Below are 19785 nucleotides of genomic sequence, written 5' to 3' on the forward strand. Positions count from 1 at the left end.
AAACAGTACAAGCACAAACTGCAATTCTTTACTTTTGTTTCTGTAGGCAGCATCTGTAGGATCCTGGCGAGTCACGCTATATCGCTATATCCAGCCTGATTCTACTCCCCCCTTGAATTTTAACATAAATAATAAAATATCATAGAAGGCACAACTGCACCTCATCTATTATTCAACCACAGTGCCAGTCTGAGAGCGGCGGAGTTGAAGAATATGATCGAGACAGCTAACCTTGCTGTAGGACTCATCTGGATCATGCAAAAGAAAAGGCATTCAAGTAAGAGGATTACCAGCTGGACAAAGTGGACAACAGCTACAAGAGGCCCCAAAAGGCCCAAGTTAACGGACTGTCAGCTGGCTGAGGTTCTGATTAACTGCAAACGTGTTCGGGAAGTTCCATCAGTGAAGTACAATACTATAGTATAGTACTCACATGATGCATATTAAGTACCAGTTATTAAAATTTCCAACACCAAACAAAATGTCAGTACTATTCAAGTACAAGTCAGGTCTTCCTGTGTTTCAGGGATGGACCATCTCACCTGAAACAAAGACCACCTCCACTAACATCAGCGAAATTCTGACAGCTTTAGGCGAAAAACAGAGGTACCATTTCCCACAGCAAAAGCCGTACCAGAGTGACTACAACTACACCACCTGAAATCAGAGTTGAGCGAATGTTTAAGTCGACAGTTCACAAGTTAGAGGAAATGTCAACGTGCTGCAATACACGTTAGAGGTGGGAGAAAGAGTCAGCATGGAAATACTACAGCACACTGCAATATATTCTTCTGTGATCCATTACAGACGCATCTGCATCGCTTGTGGCTATTTTTATGAAATATATTGATTACTGAATTCACATATTAACTAGATATTTTTGATTTTGGTTTAAAAAATTTGTCACTGTGTGATTTATTTCAAAACGTATTTGGCGTCTACCTCCAGTCACACAGTCAAAAGCCGTACCAGAGTGACTACAACTACAGCGATGAATCGATTGATTAGTTGTCAAGTATAAAATGAATTACCAGTTATTTTGCAGATCAATAAATCCATTTGGGTAATTTTTCAGGGAAAAAAGGTCAGATTTCTCTGATTCCAGCTCCTTAAATGTAAATATGTACCTAGCTTCATTACCTCTCTATGACAGAAAATGGAATATCTTTGGATTGTGGACAAAACAGTGGCTTAACAAACCACTGATCAACATCTCACACCATTTTCTGACATTCTACAGACCAAACTACTAATCGATTAATTAAGAAACTAATCAAATGGTGAAAATAATCATTAGTTGCAGCCCAAAGCGTGACTGTTGTTTTGGCCTTCATCTACTGTACACTGATCACAAGACAAGCTGCATCAGGATCTTGGCGGTTTACCACCTCGGTTACAGAAGATTTTCTAGGGGAAACTCTGGGGGGGGGGCGCCTGTTCTGGACTGGCTGGTGGGGGGTCAACAGGGGCCCTGTAGATTTCTTTCTCCCAGGACCCCTTCCCTCGTTCATCCAGCCATGGTTTAAACACAAAGGGCAGGAGCAGTTTGAGGAAGCTGCAGGTGCTGTGACCGGTGCACTGATTTATAACAAAGTGTTATGACTTGCAGAATGGAAGGCGTGGTCGGTGTGCTGTCATGTGAGAGCCGCACATCAGGCTTGCTCTGTGTCTCAGCTGGGAGGGACAAGGACATATTTGACAAGTAGTTAGCCAAAGAGTCACGTGCTTTGTGTCCACATTTCAGGAAAGATGCAGCTAGCGTCTCTGTCCACCTGGTCAATGATTTACTGCTACAGCTACACTGACGTTAGCTAACACCGAAGGCTAACTACTTGTTAGCTCGTGTAGCTCGATGCGTTATCTGCTGATTGATAGCTTTCATCACTTACGACATGCTAAACTACCTCGCTAGCTATTTTGGCTAACGTCCCGTTTACTTGTGTGAGGCAGGGAAGGCGCCGCTCGCCTCACCAAGGCTAATAGTTTAACATCTCTCCCTACCTTCTGTATCGATGATTTGCCACTTCTTCTCAAGCCCATTAGCAGGATTCTCGGTTTGCTGTCGGACGGCGCCGGGCTGCCCTCGATGTCGGCCTCCTCTTCACCATAACCGAAATCTTTGGGGAACGAGTCTGCAACCCCGTAGCTGTCAGGCAGCTGTTCCACCTCGTACTGAATCGACATTTTGACCTAACGACGGTCGCTTCCCCAGTTCCCCCCCTTAATAGTCGGTCACCACACCCGTGTTTGTGTCGGACAATCGGTGTGCACCACAAACTAACGTCACACAAAGGAAATAGTTTGTCAATAATGCCCAGGCGACTTGGAAACACCGAGCGTGATCCCACACATTTCCTTAGGATTTCCTCTCTCTTGAAAAAAACTCGCCCCGTACTCCCACCCCTTGATTCTGATTCGCTGTATGAATTAAAATGTGACCAATGATTGGTCAAACCGCCTGTCATGTTACTGAGGTTTGTCGCTGTCACCTGACTAGTACTCAGACTTGTTTTGTGACCTATCACCCGAATAAGAAGAAAATACACACTGCTGACACAACAGTTTAAAGCTAGTTGACTTTTGTAACAACAATAGATATTTCTTGTGTTTTTATTTGCTGTAAAATCGGGAAAATTTGAAGAAGGCTGTTAAAAAACGAACCAAATAGATAGTGGGCAGTTCTGGCGTTCTGCGACACGACCAGCAGATGGCGGCAGAAATCCACTACATTAAAGTGAATGCTTTCATGGTCGGTCTAAAATGTCGGAAGTAATCTCCAAAATAATCACCGAAAAGACACAAAAGTGTAATTCCACGATATATGCTTTGCTGAAAGGGGTATGTTGAGAAACTATTCATCGATGACTTAGAGCAGATATATTCAAGAATTTTTAACGGAGGTCCATAGAAGTTTTAATTTCAACGAAACACGATAGCATGTCGTTTGTTAAAATACATTTGATGTAGAGCTTTGCGTCCTGTATCCAGGGTCTTGCCCATGACTTTACGATTTTTAAAGAATATTTAGGTCACGGGTCCAGCACTCTCAACGAAATAAACCAGCTAACGAGGACCTTGTATTCGGTCGCTGGTCAAGGCTGATAAAAGTGCTTACGTTTACGAGGAACACTTTAAGGCATCATCAAACCCCTAAGCTCAGTTAAAGAACGAGATAAACGAAACTTAACTTTTCGGCCCGGCAGTTTAGCTTGTTTTCAAAACTGGCTACGCGAAAGCAGGCGGGACAAAACATAACCAATATAAGAAGAAAGTCAACTTTATAGCCATCGTCATTATGGCACATTATAGAGTAAGTGTGTTTGCTAGCGCTTTATCTTGCACTAATGCTCTGTAGAAACTGCTTCTTGACTTGCAGCTGTTAGCTAGCTAAGCTAATGTTAGCAGCCCTTCAAGTTACAAGGTGTTCATTAGCGAGTAGACTGTCCACCTGTGACAGTTCATGTGTTAGTTTTCAGTGATTATCTGTCGTAAATGTAGTTGGGACCCATGAGATAATGTCAGTAAACCCAACTACAAACTGCTTCTTGACCAGCATTTTCTGCTGCAGGCTATAATTTCATGTCTAAATGAGTACATTTAATGTGAACCCTGAAAGTGACAAACAAGCAGGAACTCCAGGCAAATTAAAGACCAAAGTTTAACAATTTTTTATGACATCTTCATCTCTATGGGATGTTGTTGTGGACTACACCCGACAATTGACTTTCAGTTTTGTAATCATCTGGTAATAAAATGTCTGATATTTCCTCCTTCAGGCTGCAGACTCTAAAAGGGAACAGTTTAGGAGGTACCTGGAGAAAACTGGTGTTGTCGACAGCCTGACCAGTGGTATGGCACTTTTTATCTGTATAGGTCTTTTCTCTCTGGGCTTGTTCACAAACTTCGCTTTGTCATGAAAAGCAAATGAAGCAAACCAGGAGATCTGAAAACAAGGTTACATCTCAGGTTTGCTGTTTGTTCAAATGATCAACACAGATCCTGACAGGACTGACATATGCAAATGCTGAATTGTGTTGTTTTTAGTGAACACCAAGTTATCATCTAATGGCTTGCTTTGAAGTAAATTCACTGTCTAACTTCAAGAACTTTAATGTTATTGAACTCCACCCAAAAGAACAGAAGTAAACAAGACATTTGTTGCAAATAGTCGGTTTCTGTATCAGATTTGGTCAGTATCCAAAAAGTTTGATTCCCAGCCCTACTTGTAGTCACTTCACATCTTGTGCGTTTTATTTAACCCATCTGTTTAACCCTTTTTGGTTTCAGTTCTAGTGGCTTTGTACGAACAACAAGACAGGCCCAGCAATGCTCTGGAGTATCCTTCAATACACACAACCAGACTCTGCCCACCCGCTGAGTGGATGCAGAAATGGTTGGTCTCATTGATAGTGAGTCGATGCTTGGATTGAAGTCCCACCTCTCTGAGCGCAAGTAATAAAGAGAAATGTTCAGAACTTGGTTGATTCAGGAGGCCACTGCTTGTTAGATCCTTTAACCAGATCTCTCCAGATTTGTCAAGGAGCGTCTCGGTGCTGCTGACCTGACTTCAGCAAACACCGAGGCTCTGCAACAGGAGGTGACTGATTTGAGGCAGAAGTGTGCACGCCTGGCAGAAGAAAATAAAGACCTCAAAACTAGGGTAAGCGTTTGCTTGTTGTTACTGTGAATGCTGAATTATAAGCATGGGCCCCACAAGGGAGCGCTGTCTCTCCAGTTCTATTCACTCTTCATACAAACAAATGCAGAAGAAACTCATCTGATGTTTTCAGTGCTAAATTTGCAGATAACACAGCGATTGTAGGTTTGATCACTGGAGATGAAATGTGTTAAAGGATGAGTTTTCTTCAATCATTTTTGATGATGATGATACGTCAAGGATTAGCTCCCAACAATGACTGTATTGAAGCTGCAAATGAATGTAAATGTTTCTGAACAGTAATTGGTGTAAAACTGTAAAGGGACTTAAACACAGGTGTCATTTACAGGAGGGGGTTACATGCTCAGAGATCCCTCATCCCTCACACACTATAGAGCATTATGGTGTTTGATATCTGTTTTTAATGAATGTACTTTCTTCTCCATCTCTCTAGCTGCAGCATTATGAACCAGAGAATGGAGCCACAGCAGATTAGAGCGCAGCAGAGCTTTGTTTGGAGATTTTTTTTATGATATACATATTGCCCTCTGTAAGTTTAAAGACAATACTATTAAGTGAAAGGCAAGAATTTTTATATGGCTGTGGTTGTTTTTTTTTGTAAGTCTTAGTTCCTACTTTTCTTTCTTAGAAACTAATTTATTCTGTACATGGATGTATATAAGTTTTCTTTCTTGTTCATTCAGTCTTCAGTATGTTACAGAAGAGAGTGTTTAAGTTAAGATGTGGGACTGTTGTTTGAGGGCTCTGTGTGAGAATAGAGTGAATGTCTGATTATACTGCAGATAATCTTATTTTTCTGGCATAGTTAGAAACACACAGACTCTGCTCTGATCCACATGACAGTGTGTGATAACCACCAAAGGTCTGGTGTGAGGAAAAAAAGCTTAAAAAATGTAATTTGCAGGTGAAATAAAGCACAGCCTTCTTGTAATTAAGATAATGTTGTATCTGTGAACTCATTTCTAAACAGCAGTGTATATATCAAGCCTTTTATTGGAGGATTTTCATCCTGTGGTGACTGCAGTCAGATACAGCTGTGTGCGGCAATATTGCAAAGGTTTGTCACTACTCGACGTTCTACACTTACCCTGATGTAAAATGAACAAAGTCCCATTAGGAAACAAACCAGATGCAACACTAATACAGAGACAAATGAAGAGTTTGGGGTCAAGAGCACCAATCAGATTTAATGAATAACTTTCAACTGTTTTATCAGTGACAGTCAAAACTATCAAACACAACAGTAATCACCCAGTATTGTTGCTGGTGAGGATGGTGCTGCCGTGTAAGCTACTTATTGATATGCTCAGGGGTGTTTCATACCCAGGACTTACTGATGATGCTGAGACAACAGAGTTTTGTCATTGAGGATTAAAACAGAACTAATATTACATTTCCTTACATCTGTACAGGTCATGTTATCTCTTCTCCTTTTGAGATTTGACCAAATCCTCCATGCTAATGCCCTAAAACAAAGAGATGTAAAGAAACTGCAAACCTGAGACAAAATAATCTTTCCTTCAAAACTATCTGGGCGTTCTTATTGTGTTCTTTTAATGAAACATGAAAATGTACACATAGCTATGGGACGGACAGTTTGCAAAGACCTGTCGTAAGTCTACAAATCTTAAAAGTGTAGCTGGAATGCAAGTATGTTTCTCTTTATAGTGTAAAAATAATGGACTTTTTTACTGTTTATCAGTCACGCTACAATAAAAAAACACCATGTGATAGCTCTACTATATTTGGCCCAGTGCAGGCTGACCAAGATGTACAGTATGATGCAATGTTAGTTCAAACTGTGGTTGAAAAAGAGGAAAGAAATCATGCTAATTTGGTAGCAAAATATGCAAGTAGTCACAATAAAGCTTGAAAAAAATATGAAACATACAGTACCATTATATCAGTATTATATATATCATTATTGTAAGTGTCAGTTGCATTAGCAGAACTGCAATGAGTTGTTCAAGCCAAAAAGCCCAAACAGACCAAACAAAAATACTAGCTGACTCTCACCAGTTTGAAGGCAGCTTAGAGAGCCGTTATGTGAGTGAAATGTAGAAATGACACTTGTGACACGCATGGCCGTGAGCCAGTAATGCAAATAAGGAAACAGTTTTCATTTGAAGTTTAGATTTGCAGGTCCGGCGCTCGTTTGCTGCTTGTATTGCTTGCCAATGATGTTTTGCAGTTGGAGGAAGGCGGTCTGGGGTTGTACCTGGATCCTGAGCTGGAGTCATCCAGTGACTCTGGGCTGGAGGGCCCGCTTTGATGTTTGGCATCTGATTTCAGCTGCGTTCGAGAGCAGGGAGGTCCGCTACCGGCTTTTGCGCCCCCATATGAATCTGTGTCAGAGCTTTTACCCTCCAACACTGTGGAGCATTTGAAAGAGCCATGAGCCCTCCATGGCCTCCTTGATGCACTAACTGGCAGCGTGGGGAAGGAGGACGTGTGAGATGCTTTCTGTGGGCATTTTGGAGAATCTGGGCTCCCTCTTTCACTGCTGTCATCCTCTTTACTGTGCAGGGGGAGATGCAAAAACTCCTCAGCCTGCTGCTTTGGATTAATCAGGGAGTCGCAGCACGGTGAGCAGGGCTCGTTGGTAGTCGAGGTGCAATTATAATCTGGGGGGCTTTGAGCGGAACATCTGGAATCATCCAAATCCTGCTGAGTGGCCAGCTCGCCCTGAAGAGGTAGAAAAGTTGAAGGTTTGATAAGGCTTGGGTACATAGTTGTGCCCTGCACCTTCTCCATCAACAGGTTGTAGTCACTGGGTGCAGAGGCAATCGTTGCCTTCCGGGTTGCACCGGTGCATATTTGCACAACGGATTCTTTTTTACACTTGTTGGCATAGTAGTCATCAAGTTCATCTCTCTCGTCTCTCAAGTGAGGGTAGAAGTCCAAGATGCCCTTTTTGATCTTCTTGTAACCCAGATGCATGATCTCCAAGATGTTGAGGAAGAGGGAAATCGCAGCAATGCACTGCATGAACACCATGAAGACACTTTTCTCTGTTGGTCTGGAAACGTAACAGTCTACAGCATTGGGACAAGGATCCCGCTCACACCTGAAGAGCGGGTAGAGGTGAAAGCCATAAAGGACGTACTGGCCTGTCATGAAGGCCACTTCAACAATGGAGCGAGTGACAACGTGAGCCACATATGTACGCAGCAGAGAGCCCCTCAGAGGGGCTTTGTTAAGCTTCCCCTGATCGAGCTGCTTCATTTCCCGCTCAATCCTCTTCCTGGCTTCTGCCAGCTCCACATCGACCAGCTCCAGCTCCCTCCGCAGCAGAGCCTTCTTCTTCTGCCGCGCCTTCTCAAGCGCCCGCAGCCTGTAGAGAGCGTGGCCCATGTAAACCAGCGAAGGAGAAGACACAAAAATGACCTGCAGCACCCAGTAGCGGATGAGGGAGATCGGGAAAGCCAGGTCGTAGCACACATTTCTACACCCAGGCTGCTCTGTGTTGCATATGAAGTCAGCCTGCTCGTCGTTCCACACATCCTCAGCTGCCACCCCGAGGACCAGCATACGGAAGATGAACAGGATGGTGAGCCAGATCTTGCCTACCATAGTGGAATGGATGTGCACCTCCTCCAAAATCCCCCCAAGGAAGTTCCAGTCCCCCATCTTCACTCTGCCATTATGACTGGTAGAAAGTCAGTGACAGAGAGAGATAGAGTAATTAGGGAAGAAAATCTGCTGAAACCGTTTAAAATCTGTATACATAGATAATAGTGCAGTGAAGATATAGTAACAAGAGGTAAAGTACACATTTGAGGAATTAAGTTGGATTTTAAGACAGACAGCAAAGGCATGACAACATAAGCAAACTTTTAGATTGAATAAATGTGGCATGAAAGAACAAAATTTGTCATAAACCACCAAAACACACACACACACACACACACACACACACACACACACACACACACACACACACACACACAAAAATCTGATTTCCCAGTAACGATGGAAGTATCAAAAAATGACAGTACCTGTCAAATGGAAAAATGAAAACTTAATTAGCAGAAAACTTGCGCAGTAAAAGTGCACGGTGTCACATGTTTGCATAAAAGATGCATTAAAAGCATACAGAGAGGACTCGTACATCCAGTGATGTGTTCCTTTGGTCAGCTATCCAGCTCTTTGTCTGAATAAAACCATTCCCCTCAGCGATGTCATTATATAAACCGTGGCAGAGCTCGGTGCCCTTTCCATTTACCTTGCAGCATGGACAGACTGCCGGTGGTGACTTAAATCTCCTCGGGTCATGCAGCCCTGACACAGTCACCAAAAAGTTTTAAAAAATCGTTGGCGCCCTCCACACGAGTCCCTGCACATCACCTAAACTTCAGTGACCCGCCTCTACTTCAGTGGTGCCAGAAACAAAGTGGGAACAACTGAGCTGCTGAGGGAAGGTTGCCAGCAGAGAAAGTCAATACCAACAGCTTCAGCATTGCATTTAGATCATGGCCTCACAGTGATTGGGTTATGACCAGTTGTAACACAGATACTGACCTCAATCTTTGCAGGTCAGGACATTTTTAGGAATATTTGCCTCAATATAACATCATTCAGACCTTTCCGGACAGAAATGCTGCATGCACTCAACAGCAGAGATGGTAACTCGCTGAACAGATTTGTGATTCATTTGGGTGTGTACATTAGGTATGGGTGTAAACAGCCATGTTGATTTCAAATAGATGCTTTGCAAGTCCAGACTACACGTTTAGGATGTGTTAGTGCTCAACTGTTTGAGTGTATTTGCTCCATATGTACAGAGGAGGAAAAAGCCACTGTAGTTGGAATCCCCACATTATCAATACCAGTCAGTTGTCCACACAGGCCTTGTACGATCAATAGTTTTCTACTATAGTGAAGCAGTCAATGAGTCAACATGTCCGATTTCATACTCTGCTGCTCCTCTCTGGATGTAATTAAGTCCTCATGCACTCGACACGTTATTTTATCCCATTTACAAGAAATCCATCATGATGGATTAGTGTGCTTGCCAGCTGTTGTTCTACACAACATCCCATTCTAAATACCTTTAAATGCCTCTGTGATAAACACACTTGTTGTCTGCAGCCAGTCGTGATGTTAAAGCTTCACACCCATGACATGAAGCGTTGCTATCTGTGGGAAAAAGCAACCTGCACCCCAGAACTGCTCAATCTTTTTGTGTCAATTTCATCCTCTGCTGAACTTTCCCCCTGACCTAATACCCCTCTTTCTGCCCAGGAGAGCATTGATTGATGGATCCCGGATTGATTCGTCTGGTACAAACACATTAGGGGTACATAGGGTCACACTGGGGTAACATATTAGGGACTCCAACTGCTAATTTCCCCCTTTTTCTTCTTCCAATCATTTGCCTGGTTGCAGCCCTTGGCATCCACCCACTCCACCCAGTTGACTGGTATCAGGGAACCAATCATTGTAATCAATTTTCGGTTGTGCTTCAGCCGCAGGATGTCCTCTGGCTCGCTGTCTATCAACACAATTCATCGTTTCAAAATAAAAGCAATTTTTTAATGGAATTTCATCTCTTCAGCCCGAAAAAGTCTTTTTATTTTATCAGATATTGAGCAAAGATGAATTCCAGAAATATAAATATATACCCAGACAGCACTTACACAATATAAGTGTTACTGAACATTGTAGGCCGATATTAGGCAGATATCCTTGCAGCTCAGCGCACTCAGTGTGTTTTTCCTGTTTCTTCACATGGATGCTTAACCATCACTATGCAGAACGATGCATGTGGAGTTTGATAACAGAAACCTGACAGGGAAGTTTCTTTGTGCTCACCTGAAATCAGAGTTTAACACGTGTGTCTACGTGGATGATTTTTGTGGCATCACAACTCACTGTTGAAGCCAATCGTTCAGTCAGTCCAATGTGAAACTGACTTCACTGGTCAAAGACATTTTGCCTCCACCAGTGTGAAACTAAACATATTTGTATGATCATAAAGAACTTTAACGTTAGAATCTCCCAGTGTTACTTAGTATTTTAAAGCAAGTTCCTCATTGACTGCTACTGCTGTACTACATAATTCAACATACCATTCCCAGTGTGTCAGGGTCAAGGTAAACAGGCTCATGATAATTGAGTATTGATGCACTAAGTTATATTGATGAGCTGAGTTTGGAAACTATGGAACTTTCCATACTGTGAAATAGCAAAAGCATTCTCTGCCATACAGCGAGTCCCTGCAGCATGAACCAGCATCCTGCTGCGCGCGCGCGCACACACACACACACACACACACACACACACACACACACACACACACACACACACACACACACACACACACACACACACACACACACACACACACACACACACTGTGTTCTCTGCCAGCTCAGATTCAACTTGACAAAAACAAACATTAAAAAACATCAGACTTTATTAACAATACTTTAAGCAGTGAGCTGTGGAAATGCAAACCAAGTGTAGGAAGTGTCTCTTTGGATGTCATCTTGAATCATTTCAGTACATTTTCTAAATAATGATGCATTTCTAAATTACAGTAGGTACTCCATGCCAGAACAGTGATATTCAAGAGTTTTCATTTTCAGATTTACAGAACAGAACATGTGCTGCTAAACCATAACTTTTAACTTACACCTAACTTCCCCATAGTTAGGTTTGGGTCTTATATGATACCAACCACTGTTCAGATTTACAGACAGTTATGTTTAAAGACAAATGTTTGTATGTAATTTATCAGTTCCAACTGAACATGTAATTAACCACATCCTGTTGACAGGATGTGACTGAAACAATAACAGGGCAATAAGCCAAGGCCTGATGGCGAACAGGCTCTTTGCTTACAACAGGGATGATGTCCTTTTTCCTCATTAACTCTTTCTTCTTGTTAGTGTGGACATACAGCCAATCGACATGTCTTCATCAAATTCTGTGGTCATCCTTGTTCAAGGCACATTTCATAAATACTGAGAGGCCATAAGAGTTGATATTCAACAGAGAATTAGCAACAGCATAGAGAAGCATAAAATGATTCAGGCACTATTTCCTATTAAATAAAGATGACATGAAATGGGACCAGTGTTCATTCATTTCCTGATTATCACAAAAAAAGTACAAAAAGGTCTAAAATCTAACAAAACAAACCCCTCAAACACATAAAAAGTCAACTCTGGAATTAAGGCAAATATCAGTTACTCACTGTTTTAACATTTAATTAAAATTACATTAAATGAGTAACTTTTTAAAGGTACATTTTCCTCAATGTTGTTTAAAAATGTTAAATAATCCCTCTGCAATGCTACACATGAACAGCAGGAGGCACCCTTCCGCTTGAACTCACAAATTCAGCCCTGAAAAGAAGAAACTAACTTAAAGTCCCTGAAGAGCCCCTTTGCTCTGAAACATATCAGTTAAACACAGCGTCCTGAGCTAGACCTTAAGGCTGTTAGTGTTAACTTTTAAAAAAAGGTTGCTGGGTGCAGCTTTGGGGTCCTATGTTGCCGGGGTCAGGAAGACGTTGAAGACCACAGCAAAGATCACAAAGGATATATAGGCCACTATGCACAGCCAGAACCGCGGGTCTTTGAGGAGCTTCTTGTTGTAAGCGCTGAAGAAGACGTAGCCGATGGTCATGCCGGCCACGATTCCTCCAAAGTGAGCCACAAAGGACACCTGGGAGGAGAGAAGTGTGAAAAGTCAGGTTTCAGAGTTAGCCTGTAGGCCTAATTATGCAAGCTGAAGTGAGCACAGACCCTCGACTACTGTCATCCGACCTCAGTGAAATGTGGTCAACACCCAAAAAACTGGCAGGACCGGTTTAACGAGCCAAAACAAATTAGGAAGGGAAAAGACGGTAGATAACAAGGTGGGGGAGGGAATATGGGATCAGGTTGTCAGGGTATGTAGTAATCAGCTGGAAAGACAAACAAGCTTCGTCAAACAGGAAGAGGACACTGTACGCTTTCAGCTGTTTTGTTCTTCAGCACTGAAACTACTGAGTCAAAGTTTAATAGGTCACCAGTTCTCAATGTGGATTACTGCCTAAAAAACAAGCCGGCCCATCAGTGCGTGCCCACACAGCGAGGTATGCATCTGCATGAATGATCAAGTCCCAGCAAGAGCTGCTGATCTTGTCTGCAGCCACAAGGGAGTTAAATCCATCACCAATCACTGTCAGCTCAGGGGAGGTTAGCTGGATTAGCCGGATCCCTCTTTACACTCTTTATCTGTAAAGGTGTAGCAGGACCCTTTGTTTGTTTTTTGTGCTGGAGAAGGAGAATCATACCCTCATCCCAGCCTCGTGGCTGACAAATCTTCTGTAGAAGGCAAATCCAAAATCTGTGCCAACTGGAGAGAGAACTCAGCATTAAATTCAACATATTTGAAGTATGACTGCAGCAGGTTGACAAATAACACAACACACAGGAGAACGTACCAAATATCACTATGGCGAGGATGCGAAACACTCCGAGGAGAGGAATCATCTCTCGGAAATTCTGTGAATTGAAAGAGTCGCCGGCTGTAAATATACTGAAACAATAAGCCTGAAAACACAGTGAAGACCTGCTGCTAACTTCTACATGTTAGGACAACAGAAGTAAAATTGCTACAGAAATCTAAATGCTTTTAAAGAAATCTCAGAACGTACCTGTTCACTTTAACCTTTAACGAGCTTGAATTTCCTCAAACACTACTGGACTTTTTTTAAAATGTTGCATTTACTGGATTTTCATGCTTTCTATGGACTTTCCTTTATTATTATTATTATTATTATCCTCCATCTTATAATGGCATCCTATCCCTGCTTTCATGCATGTTTATCTTATTTTTACTATCATTGAAACATACTACACAAATACATTTATTATTATTGTTAAAAACACATCTGATCTGTTACTGTTATCTGCAGCCCAGTCATGGTCGTAATCACAGAACATTTTGTAAAATAAGACGTTTGAGACTGAAGTGTTCACATCAGCTCCTTCTGCTAAACTGTATGTAAACTTACCACCACTGCATTCATAAAATAGCCTCCCAGTAGGGCGTAAACGCCTCCAGAAGCTCCCACCAAAGCGCTGAGGGGATCAAAGATGGAGCTGCACAGAGAGCCTGAGGGGAAACAGAAATGTGACTCACTCGAACACAAACAGGAAAAACAGACTTCAGGACCACTTTGTGTCGGAAGTCTGAGTCCTGAAAGAGGACTCTGAGAGCTGCTTCTGCAATGACAGAAAACAGGTGACGCTCACCTGCGAGGACGCCGGCCAGGTAAACCATTCCCACTTCAAATCCTTTGTGGACCATTTCCAGTGGGATTCCCAGCAGCAGCTGTATCACCAGGTTGCCCACGATGTGCTCCACACTAGAGAGGAAGGCGTGGGGGAATAAGCAGAGTATACTTATACTTACAGGGGGTGGACAAAATAACAGAAACGCCTGCAGTAAATACCAGGTGCTGATTCAGTTTGATGGGTCATTTTAAGTTTAACAGTGGAGGGAGCGTTAAAGGGTAAGACGGGTGTTTCTCTTCAGTTTTGTTACTGTAAACAAATCCCACAAAAAGACCAAAACCACCCTGTCTGTGGCAGTTTGGCGAATTAAAACACATTTGGTGCTACAAGCTAAGCTAAGCTACAGTCCCTGTGTTCAGTGTACTAAAAGATTATGTCACCCAGAGCTGCGGTGCGGCTCATTTATGTGTTTTTAATCATCTTTGGATCACAACGAGTGGCCACAGCGCAGATGAAGAAGCTCTATCTAGCTGCACAGGACGGTCAGCTCATTTCTCCTGGTTTGGTCTTTTCATGGGATTTGTTCACAGTAAGAAAGTTACAGAGCATGACCAGCCTTCTTCCTCGAGCAAACTTCCTGTTATGTGTTGTCCAGTCAGTGCTGGCCAGTGGCTGTGACCACTATTCCCCTAATCCAGGTTTCCTGTGTGCTGCTGTGCAGTCATGATTTTGGGGTTTCCTGTGTTCCTGCGGCTGATTACTCATGATTTCTGAGTCTGCTTGCCACATCGCATTACTGCAGTGTTTTGACAGATGTGCCAGACAATGACTGTCGAGGCCTTCATGGTGGCAGATTTCCTCTCAAGCCATTGCATTGGTTAAACACTATGAAGTAATGTGGCCGAGGAGGAAGTTTCAAAGTCATGATGACATGTACCAAACACAGGAACGCTGTAATAACCAAAGAGGTGCTACGGCTCCAACACGCAGTCTCAAAAAATGACCACAGAACTGAATGCAAACCTCTGACGACATCAAAAAACCCCACGAAGATTAAGAGCTGTTTGCTGCAGGGCCATGATGCCGCTCAGCGTCCACTGACTCGAGCGTTCATCGTGTAATTAAGGTGGCGATGCTTACCCAGCGTGGACAAACATGTAGGAGATGAAGCGCCATGCTTCCTGCCGGCGCTCGGGCTTGTATGTGAGGGGGCTTCTCCAGATGCCTTCATCCAGGGTCACCCACTGCTTCTGAGGCTTCCACACAGCATAGTAGATAAACACTGCCAGCTGATGAAGAGCAAAACATGCGCACGAGCGTTAGTCTTTTAAGGAGGAGATTCATTTTGCTTTGCTCCACAAAACACTGTAGGAACTGCCGGCCTTTAGGTTAGCAGCAGCAGGGATTGGAGGCAGAGGCTAAATCCCAAACGGCTGAGAAAACAAAGATGAGAGGAATGAATCGGAAATACAGATGTTGAAGTATGTAAATTCAACCGAGCCCAGAAAATCCCCCAGTGTGAGCGTCCGTCGTATCAGTGGGGACATTAAGCGAGGGCACGCTGGGAAAGAACAGTCGATCCTCTCTGGGTAAATGAAGCGGCTCCTCCCGCAAATAACAAACTATTCACAGACATTCAAAAACCCAGTGACGCTGGACATCTATGAGCCACAAAGAGTGAGCTGTTCACCCCAAAGTATGAATAGGCAGTGTGCAAAACAGTCAGTGATAAGAGAGGAAAGCAGCAGACGGCGACTGCTTCTGACAGCAGCACGGGGCCGACTGGCAAAGTGACTATCAGCAGTTTAAGACTGGAAAAGGTTTTACATGTTTTAAGCATATGGATCCATCAAATCTATCTAAAACTACAAAATATGGGCAACACTTTACTTAAAGAGCCCCTGTTGGATATTTCTAAGCAATATATAAACATTTAATAAAGCATGTAATGTAGCTGTGAGCAGCTAGAAGGAGTGTTTGCAACAGTATTTTATATGATTACAACTGTGTTTTACTGCAGTATTTAATCTGTTTATACACCAGCCTCCACTTACAAGTGCCCACAGGTGGAGTTATTGTCGTAGACAGTAACACAGATAAAGACTGTAGATTATAGTGTCTTAAAAACTTTATGTTTAAATGTTTATTGCTGCCTAAAATGCTCAGTTTTGAAGATAACATTAAGAAAAGGTTTCAGTTCAGTGGGGTTAATGGCAGTGGCCATTCTGTAACAAAGAAGACGCATGTCAAAATGTGCATTTTTCTTTCTATACTCAAAGTAAACTGTCTGCTCATAAGTCTTATAGCGTCTGGACGAAAACCAAACTTCCTACAGTTTGTTTAACAGACAGGCAATCTGAAACCTATTACCTTAAGGCTGTAATAAAGGACATAGTAATGAGTCGGTATACCCTCCTTTTAAGCCATAGTTATAAAGGAAAATTAGGCCACGGTCTCTCCCCTCTGGCTGTTCCAGCAAACTGCCCACTGAAACTCCGCGCACTCACATTCCACCAAATGTGTTTATTCACCTGAATCTACAAGTCAAACTACACGGTGGCTTTCGGCTTCCACGTCTCCGAATCGCACCGGTAAAGATCAGCTGCACCAGCTCTACCCAGAAGCTACGACTCATGAAAACCACTGTTTTCATTGACGCCGCGCCGACTGCCTGCCGGTGAGGAGCGTTCTTAATGAATCAGGACATTCAGAGGAGGAGGCGCGGACGCCAAAAGAGACAGAAGGAAAGAGCCCAACGCTCACGTAGGAACAAGAGCTTCACAGTTCGGAGCTCGGTCTTTGTGAAAACCTCAAGTTTCCAAATGCTGTCGCTGTAAACACTCAAATAAGACTGAATGTTTCCCTGCAGCTCATGGTTTAAAGACATCCCACTCTGGCCTCTATGACCTCACCTCAATATCTGCTCTACTAAATACAATTAAAGCAAATCTATACAGTAATTAACACCATGGCAGCATATAAGCCAAATGTAGGCTGCATGAATTAATTACATCCACAGGATCCATACTGATCGTCCCAGCACTCGGACAGTATTACGTGTGAGTGGTGCACATCCAGGGCACAGCTACCTCTGCAATACTGATGAGGATGATGAAGATGGGAGGCGGGCAGCAGTTGGCCCGCTCCAGGTACTTGCTGCGGGAGTCTTCTGGAAGCATCCATCTGGAGACAGACTGCTGGAACTTCTCACAGCATCCCACCTTTCTGCCTCCGTCAGGCCGGTCTGCTCCGCCCCTGAACTGCCTCCCGTCTCTGTCCACAGGAAACGGCTCGCTCTGCTCGATGTCGATGTCCTCCATCGCTGCTCCAGTCCTGCACAGCAGATCACATGCTCAGACTTAAGGGTGGCCACTTTTACGCTGCGATGACAAACGTCTCTGGGAGTGTGTGCTCATTTGCACATTATGGCAATATTGGATTTTTAATATGATTTTTGTGACATATTTAATTTGCTGGAGCAGCCAAAAACAGACATTCCTGTTTGGGTATTTATCCATTAACAAATGCATCGTACAGAGATCGATTTCAAATATTAAATGAGGGTACTAAATAGCAAAACTTCCTCTTAGTATGACAATAAACGGCACCACAAATCACAGCTTCCAACTTAACCATAAAGCTCAATCAAGACCTCTAGCACAACCTCAATAAAAGCTGAAATTTATCATCTTCCTGAAGGCAGAATTTATGCAGGGCTGCATTAGCTTTAGCCAGGTGTGGCTGATAAGCTAGTAAACTACTGTGGTATAAAACAAACACTGTGATAGAGGATTTTATCTACATTACCCACACCCTCTCTAACACACCCACAACTTCTCCCGTGATTGAAGGTGCCTACAAGTCAAGAGAGGTAAACAATAAGCTCACAATCACAGGCTAGACTCACTGACAGGTAGCACAGTGACTGACAGTTTTATTATCAGTTGATATACCAAATATTTTCTAGATTAATTCTCCTAATTTCCACATCTGAAAATGTCCCGTCCAACCAACAGCCCACAACCCAAAGATATTCATTTTCCTATGCCGTGTGACACATCTGAGAAGCTCATGTTTGACATTTAGTGCTTAAAAAATCACTGAAACTTTATCACTCATTAAGTTATGACAGTAGTTGCTGATTTAGTCTTCTGTTGTTAGAATAACCGACTAATCATGGAGCTCTAGTGACAACAAAATGAAACACAGCTGCACATCCGTGCCCATATTTCTAAAACCATAACTGTTTCCAGCCCAGAGCACCACAAGAATTTATTTTTACTCTGGAAGAGAAGCACATATAATGTAAAAAGGTTGGAAAGCCTGCTTTTAAATTTGATTAAAGAGGAATTTACGATTCCTCTCGTCCTTTGGGCTGAATGAAATTCACTGTAAATGACTCCTGAAGAGTCCAGTTCCTTCAGTGAGACCTCACTCCAGTACAAATGACAGCAAAATGTACAAAAAGCAGAATTGAAATAGTTTTACTTCTACCTTTAAGAGCTGGACTGAGACTTAACTGTTTTTTATTTTTCAATAGTTGGACATAATCTGACAGTACAGTTACAGGACAGTGCAGTATCAAAGTTCATTAACGTTTCCTGTTTACTGGGCGTTGCTGATGACAATACTCTGATTTTGTGAGCCGCTGATTCCAGACTATTAAAACATGATCTATCCGAGGCTCCTCTGCACCGTCAAGTCTGTTTGAGCGTTCAATGAATTCATCTTAACTGTGGCCTACTCACCTAAGCCTTCAACAGGAAGAGTGCAGATGGCTCCCGGCGGTCCCAAACGCATAAATATGGATCCGACTAAACTAATTCAAACAGCTCAATATGCGGGCTGAAGAGTGCACAAGTTCACACGCTGTACCACCGCTCAAAACACAGTTCAGCGACGTTTTCAGCACCATTTCTCCATGTTTTCAGACAAGCCGGAGCCCCTTCTTCAGACCGTCCGTCCCGTGAGGTCGGAAGAAACAAAAAAAAAAGCACTTGGAGATAATTATAGGCCTTTCATCGCGTTTTCCTGCAGCAGCTTCCTTCCTCGGCCCAAACAAACCGCTGATGTTGCCCCTTCCGTTCAACTACAGCGGACCTTTTCACACAACATGATGTCTGCAGCCCGCGCGCTCCAACAACAGCCTACCTGTCTGCACCGTGCCACACCTGAGATCAGTGACGTCACCCACACAGGCGGGAGGTCGTTGTTATCGAGAGGTGTACATCAGCGCGCAGGCACCCTTTCTCCACCCACACAGTATGCGGAAAAGGCAATGAAAGCAGCCGTCTATGTTCCTCCTATGTCAGTCACATTAAAGAGTTTAATTCAGCAAAGTGCACCGAGGCTGAAGTCGATGTAAATGCTGCATGACCGCACATCCACCACAAGGCGGCACTAGAGTCCACAATTAAGAACAAAGGCAGGGTTTGAAATGTTTACACATGCAGGATGATGGAAAATATTAACTGTACATTCATTTATTTCTAATTATTCATACGCAAAATGATTACCAGTGGATCATAGCTCTCATTTCACAAAATAGTTCCATCAAAAAACTCTAAATTAATTAAATAACTTTATTAATCCCCCACCAGGGGAACTATGGTGTTACAGCAATAGTGGCAGGAAGGGAATAAAAATAGAAATATATAATTAGAAAATTTGTACAAAAAGGAGTATGAACAACAATGTTGGTAATGGGATTGGGGTTTTTTTTGCACATGGTAAAATATATATAAAATATGAATAAGTACAGTGTTTTGTACTATTGCATAGTAGCTATTGGTCAGAAACCTGCACACCAGTAGCCTGCTGGAGGTCATTTTATAGGGCTCTGGCAGCACTCCTCCTGTTCCTCCTTTAAAAAAG

General features: G+C 42.9%; 5 protein-coding genes across 6 annotated transcripts in view; 1 reads left to right on the top strand and 4 right to left on the bottom strand.

Annotated features, from left to right (window-relative positions):
• Positions 1–2375, bottom strand: part of rragca (Ras-related GTP binding Ca) — a 98706-nt gene extending 96331 nt beyond the window's left edge. For both annotated transcript variants that reach the window (XR_011602331.1, XM_070965756.1), the window contains exon 1: positions 2002–2375. Coding sequence is in view for 1 of the 2 variants with exons in the window: in XM_070965756.1 (XP_070821857.1) it covers positions 2002–2184 (183 nt within the window). In the remaining variant the exon portion in view is untranslated. The remainder of the gene's footprint in view (positions 1–2001) is intronic.
• Positions 2376–3162: 787 nt separating this feature from the next.
• LOC139333399 (c-Myc-binding protein-like) lies at positions 3163–5611 on the top strand. The gene is made up of 5 exons (XM_070965760.1): positions 3163–3310; positions 3777–3849; positions 4288–4336; positions 4531–4660; positions 5112–5611. The coding sequence occupies exons 1-5, from the start codon at positions 3296–3298 to the stop codon at positions 5151–5153; spliced, it is 309 nt and encodes a 102-aa protein (XP_070821861.1). The 5' UTR covers positions 3163–3295; the 3' UTR covers positions 5154–5611.
• A 1197-nt stretch (positions 5612–6808) lies between these two features.
• Positions 6809–8953, bottom strand: gja9a (gap junction protein alpha 9a). Its single transcript, XM_070965755.1, has 2 exons — positions 8904–8953; positions 6809–8327 (listed from the first exon to the last, which is right to left on the bottom strand). The coding sequence occupies exons 1-2, from the start codon at positions 8951–8953 to the stop codon at positions 6809–6811; spliced, it is 1569 nt and encodes a 522-aa protein (XP_070821856.1).
• The window catches only part of LOC139333392 (mannosyl-oligosaccharide 1,2-alpha-mannosidase IA), a 351400-nt gene continuing 338536 nt past the window's right edge, over positions 6922–19785 (bottom strand). The window contains exon 13 of the transcript XR_011602330.1: positions 6922–6932. The gene's annotated coding sequence lies outside the window, so the exon portion shown is untranslated. The remainder of the gene's footprint in view (positions 6933–19785) is intronic.
• On the bottom strand, positions 11076–19093 carry rhbdl2 (rhomboid, veinlet-like 2 (Drosophila)). The gene is made up of 8 exons (XM_070965758.1): positions 18660–19093; positions 17001–17244; positions 15052–15200; positions 13930–14042; positions 13689–13789; positions 13116–13176; positions 12966–13027; positions 11076–12352 (listed from the first exon to the last, which is right to left on the bottom strand). Exons 2-8 carry the CDS (start codon positions 17229–17231, stop codon positions 12173–12175), a joined length of 897 nt encoding a protein of 298 aa, XP_070821859.1. The 5' UTR covers positions 17232–17244; positions 18660–19093; the 3' UTR covers positions 11076–12172.

Source organism: Chaetodon trifascialis, chromosome 7 (genome assembly GCF_039877785.1).
Source record: "Chaetodon trifascialis isolate fChaTrf1 chromosome 7, fChaTrf1.hap1, whole genome shotgun sequence".
Classification (NCBI taxonomy): Eukaryota; Metazoa; Chordata; class Actinopteri; order Chaetodontiformes; family Chaetodontidae; genus Chaetodon; species Chaetodon trifascialis.

Coding starts and splice junctions, on each gene's coding strand:
- gja9a (XM_070965755.1), bottom strand. CDS start 8,953: ATGACCCGAGGAGATTTAAGTCACCACCGGCAGTCTGTCCATGCTGCA. Junction 8,328..8,903: donor CAGTCTGTCCATGCTGCAAG/GTAAATGGAAAG, acceptor ACTTTCTACCAG/TCATAATGGCAGAGTGAAGA.
- rhbdl2 (XM_070965758.1), bottom strand. CDS start 17,231: ATGGAGGACATCGACATCGAGCAGAGCGAGCCGTTTCCTGTGGACAGA. Junction 14,043..15,051: donor TACATGTTTGTCCACGCTGG/GTAAGCATCGCC, acceptor CTTCCTCTCTAG/TGTGGAGCACATCGTGGGCA. Junction 12,353..12,965: donor GCCACGAGGCTGGGATGAGG/GTATGATTCTCC, acceptor CTCTCCTCCCAG/GTGTCCTTTGTGGCTCACTT.
- LOC139333399 (XM_070965760.1), top strand. Junction 4,337..4,530: donor AGGCCCAGCAATGCTCTGGA/GTATCCTTCAAT, acceptor AGATCTCTCCAG/ATTTGTCAAGGAGCGTCTCG. Junction 4,661..5,111: donor ATAAAGACCTCAAAACTAGG/GTAAGCGTTTGC, acceptor CCATCTCTCTAG/CTGCAGCATTATGAACCAGA.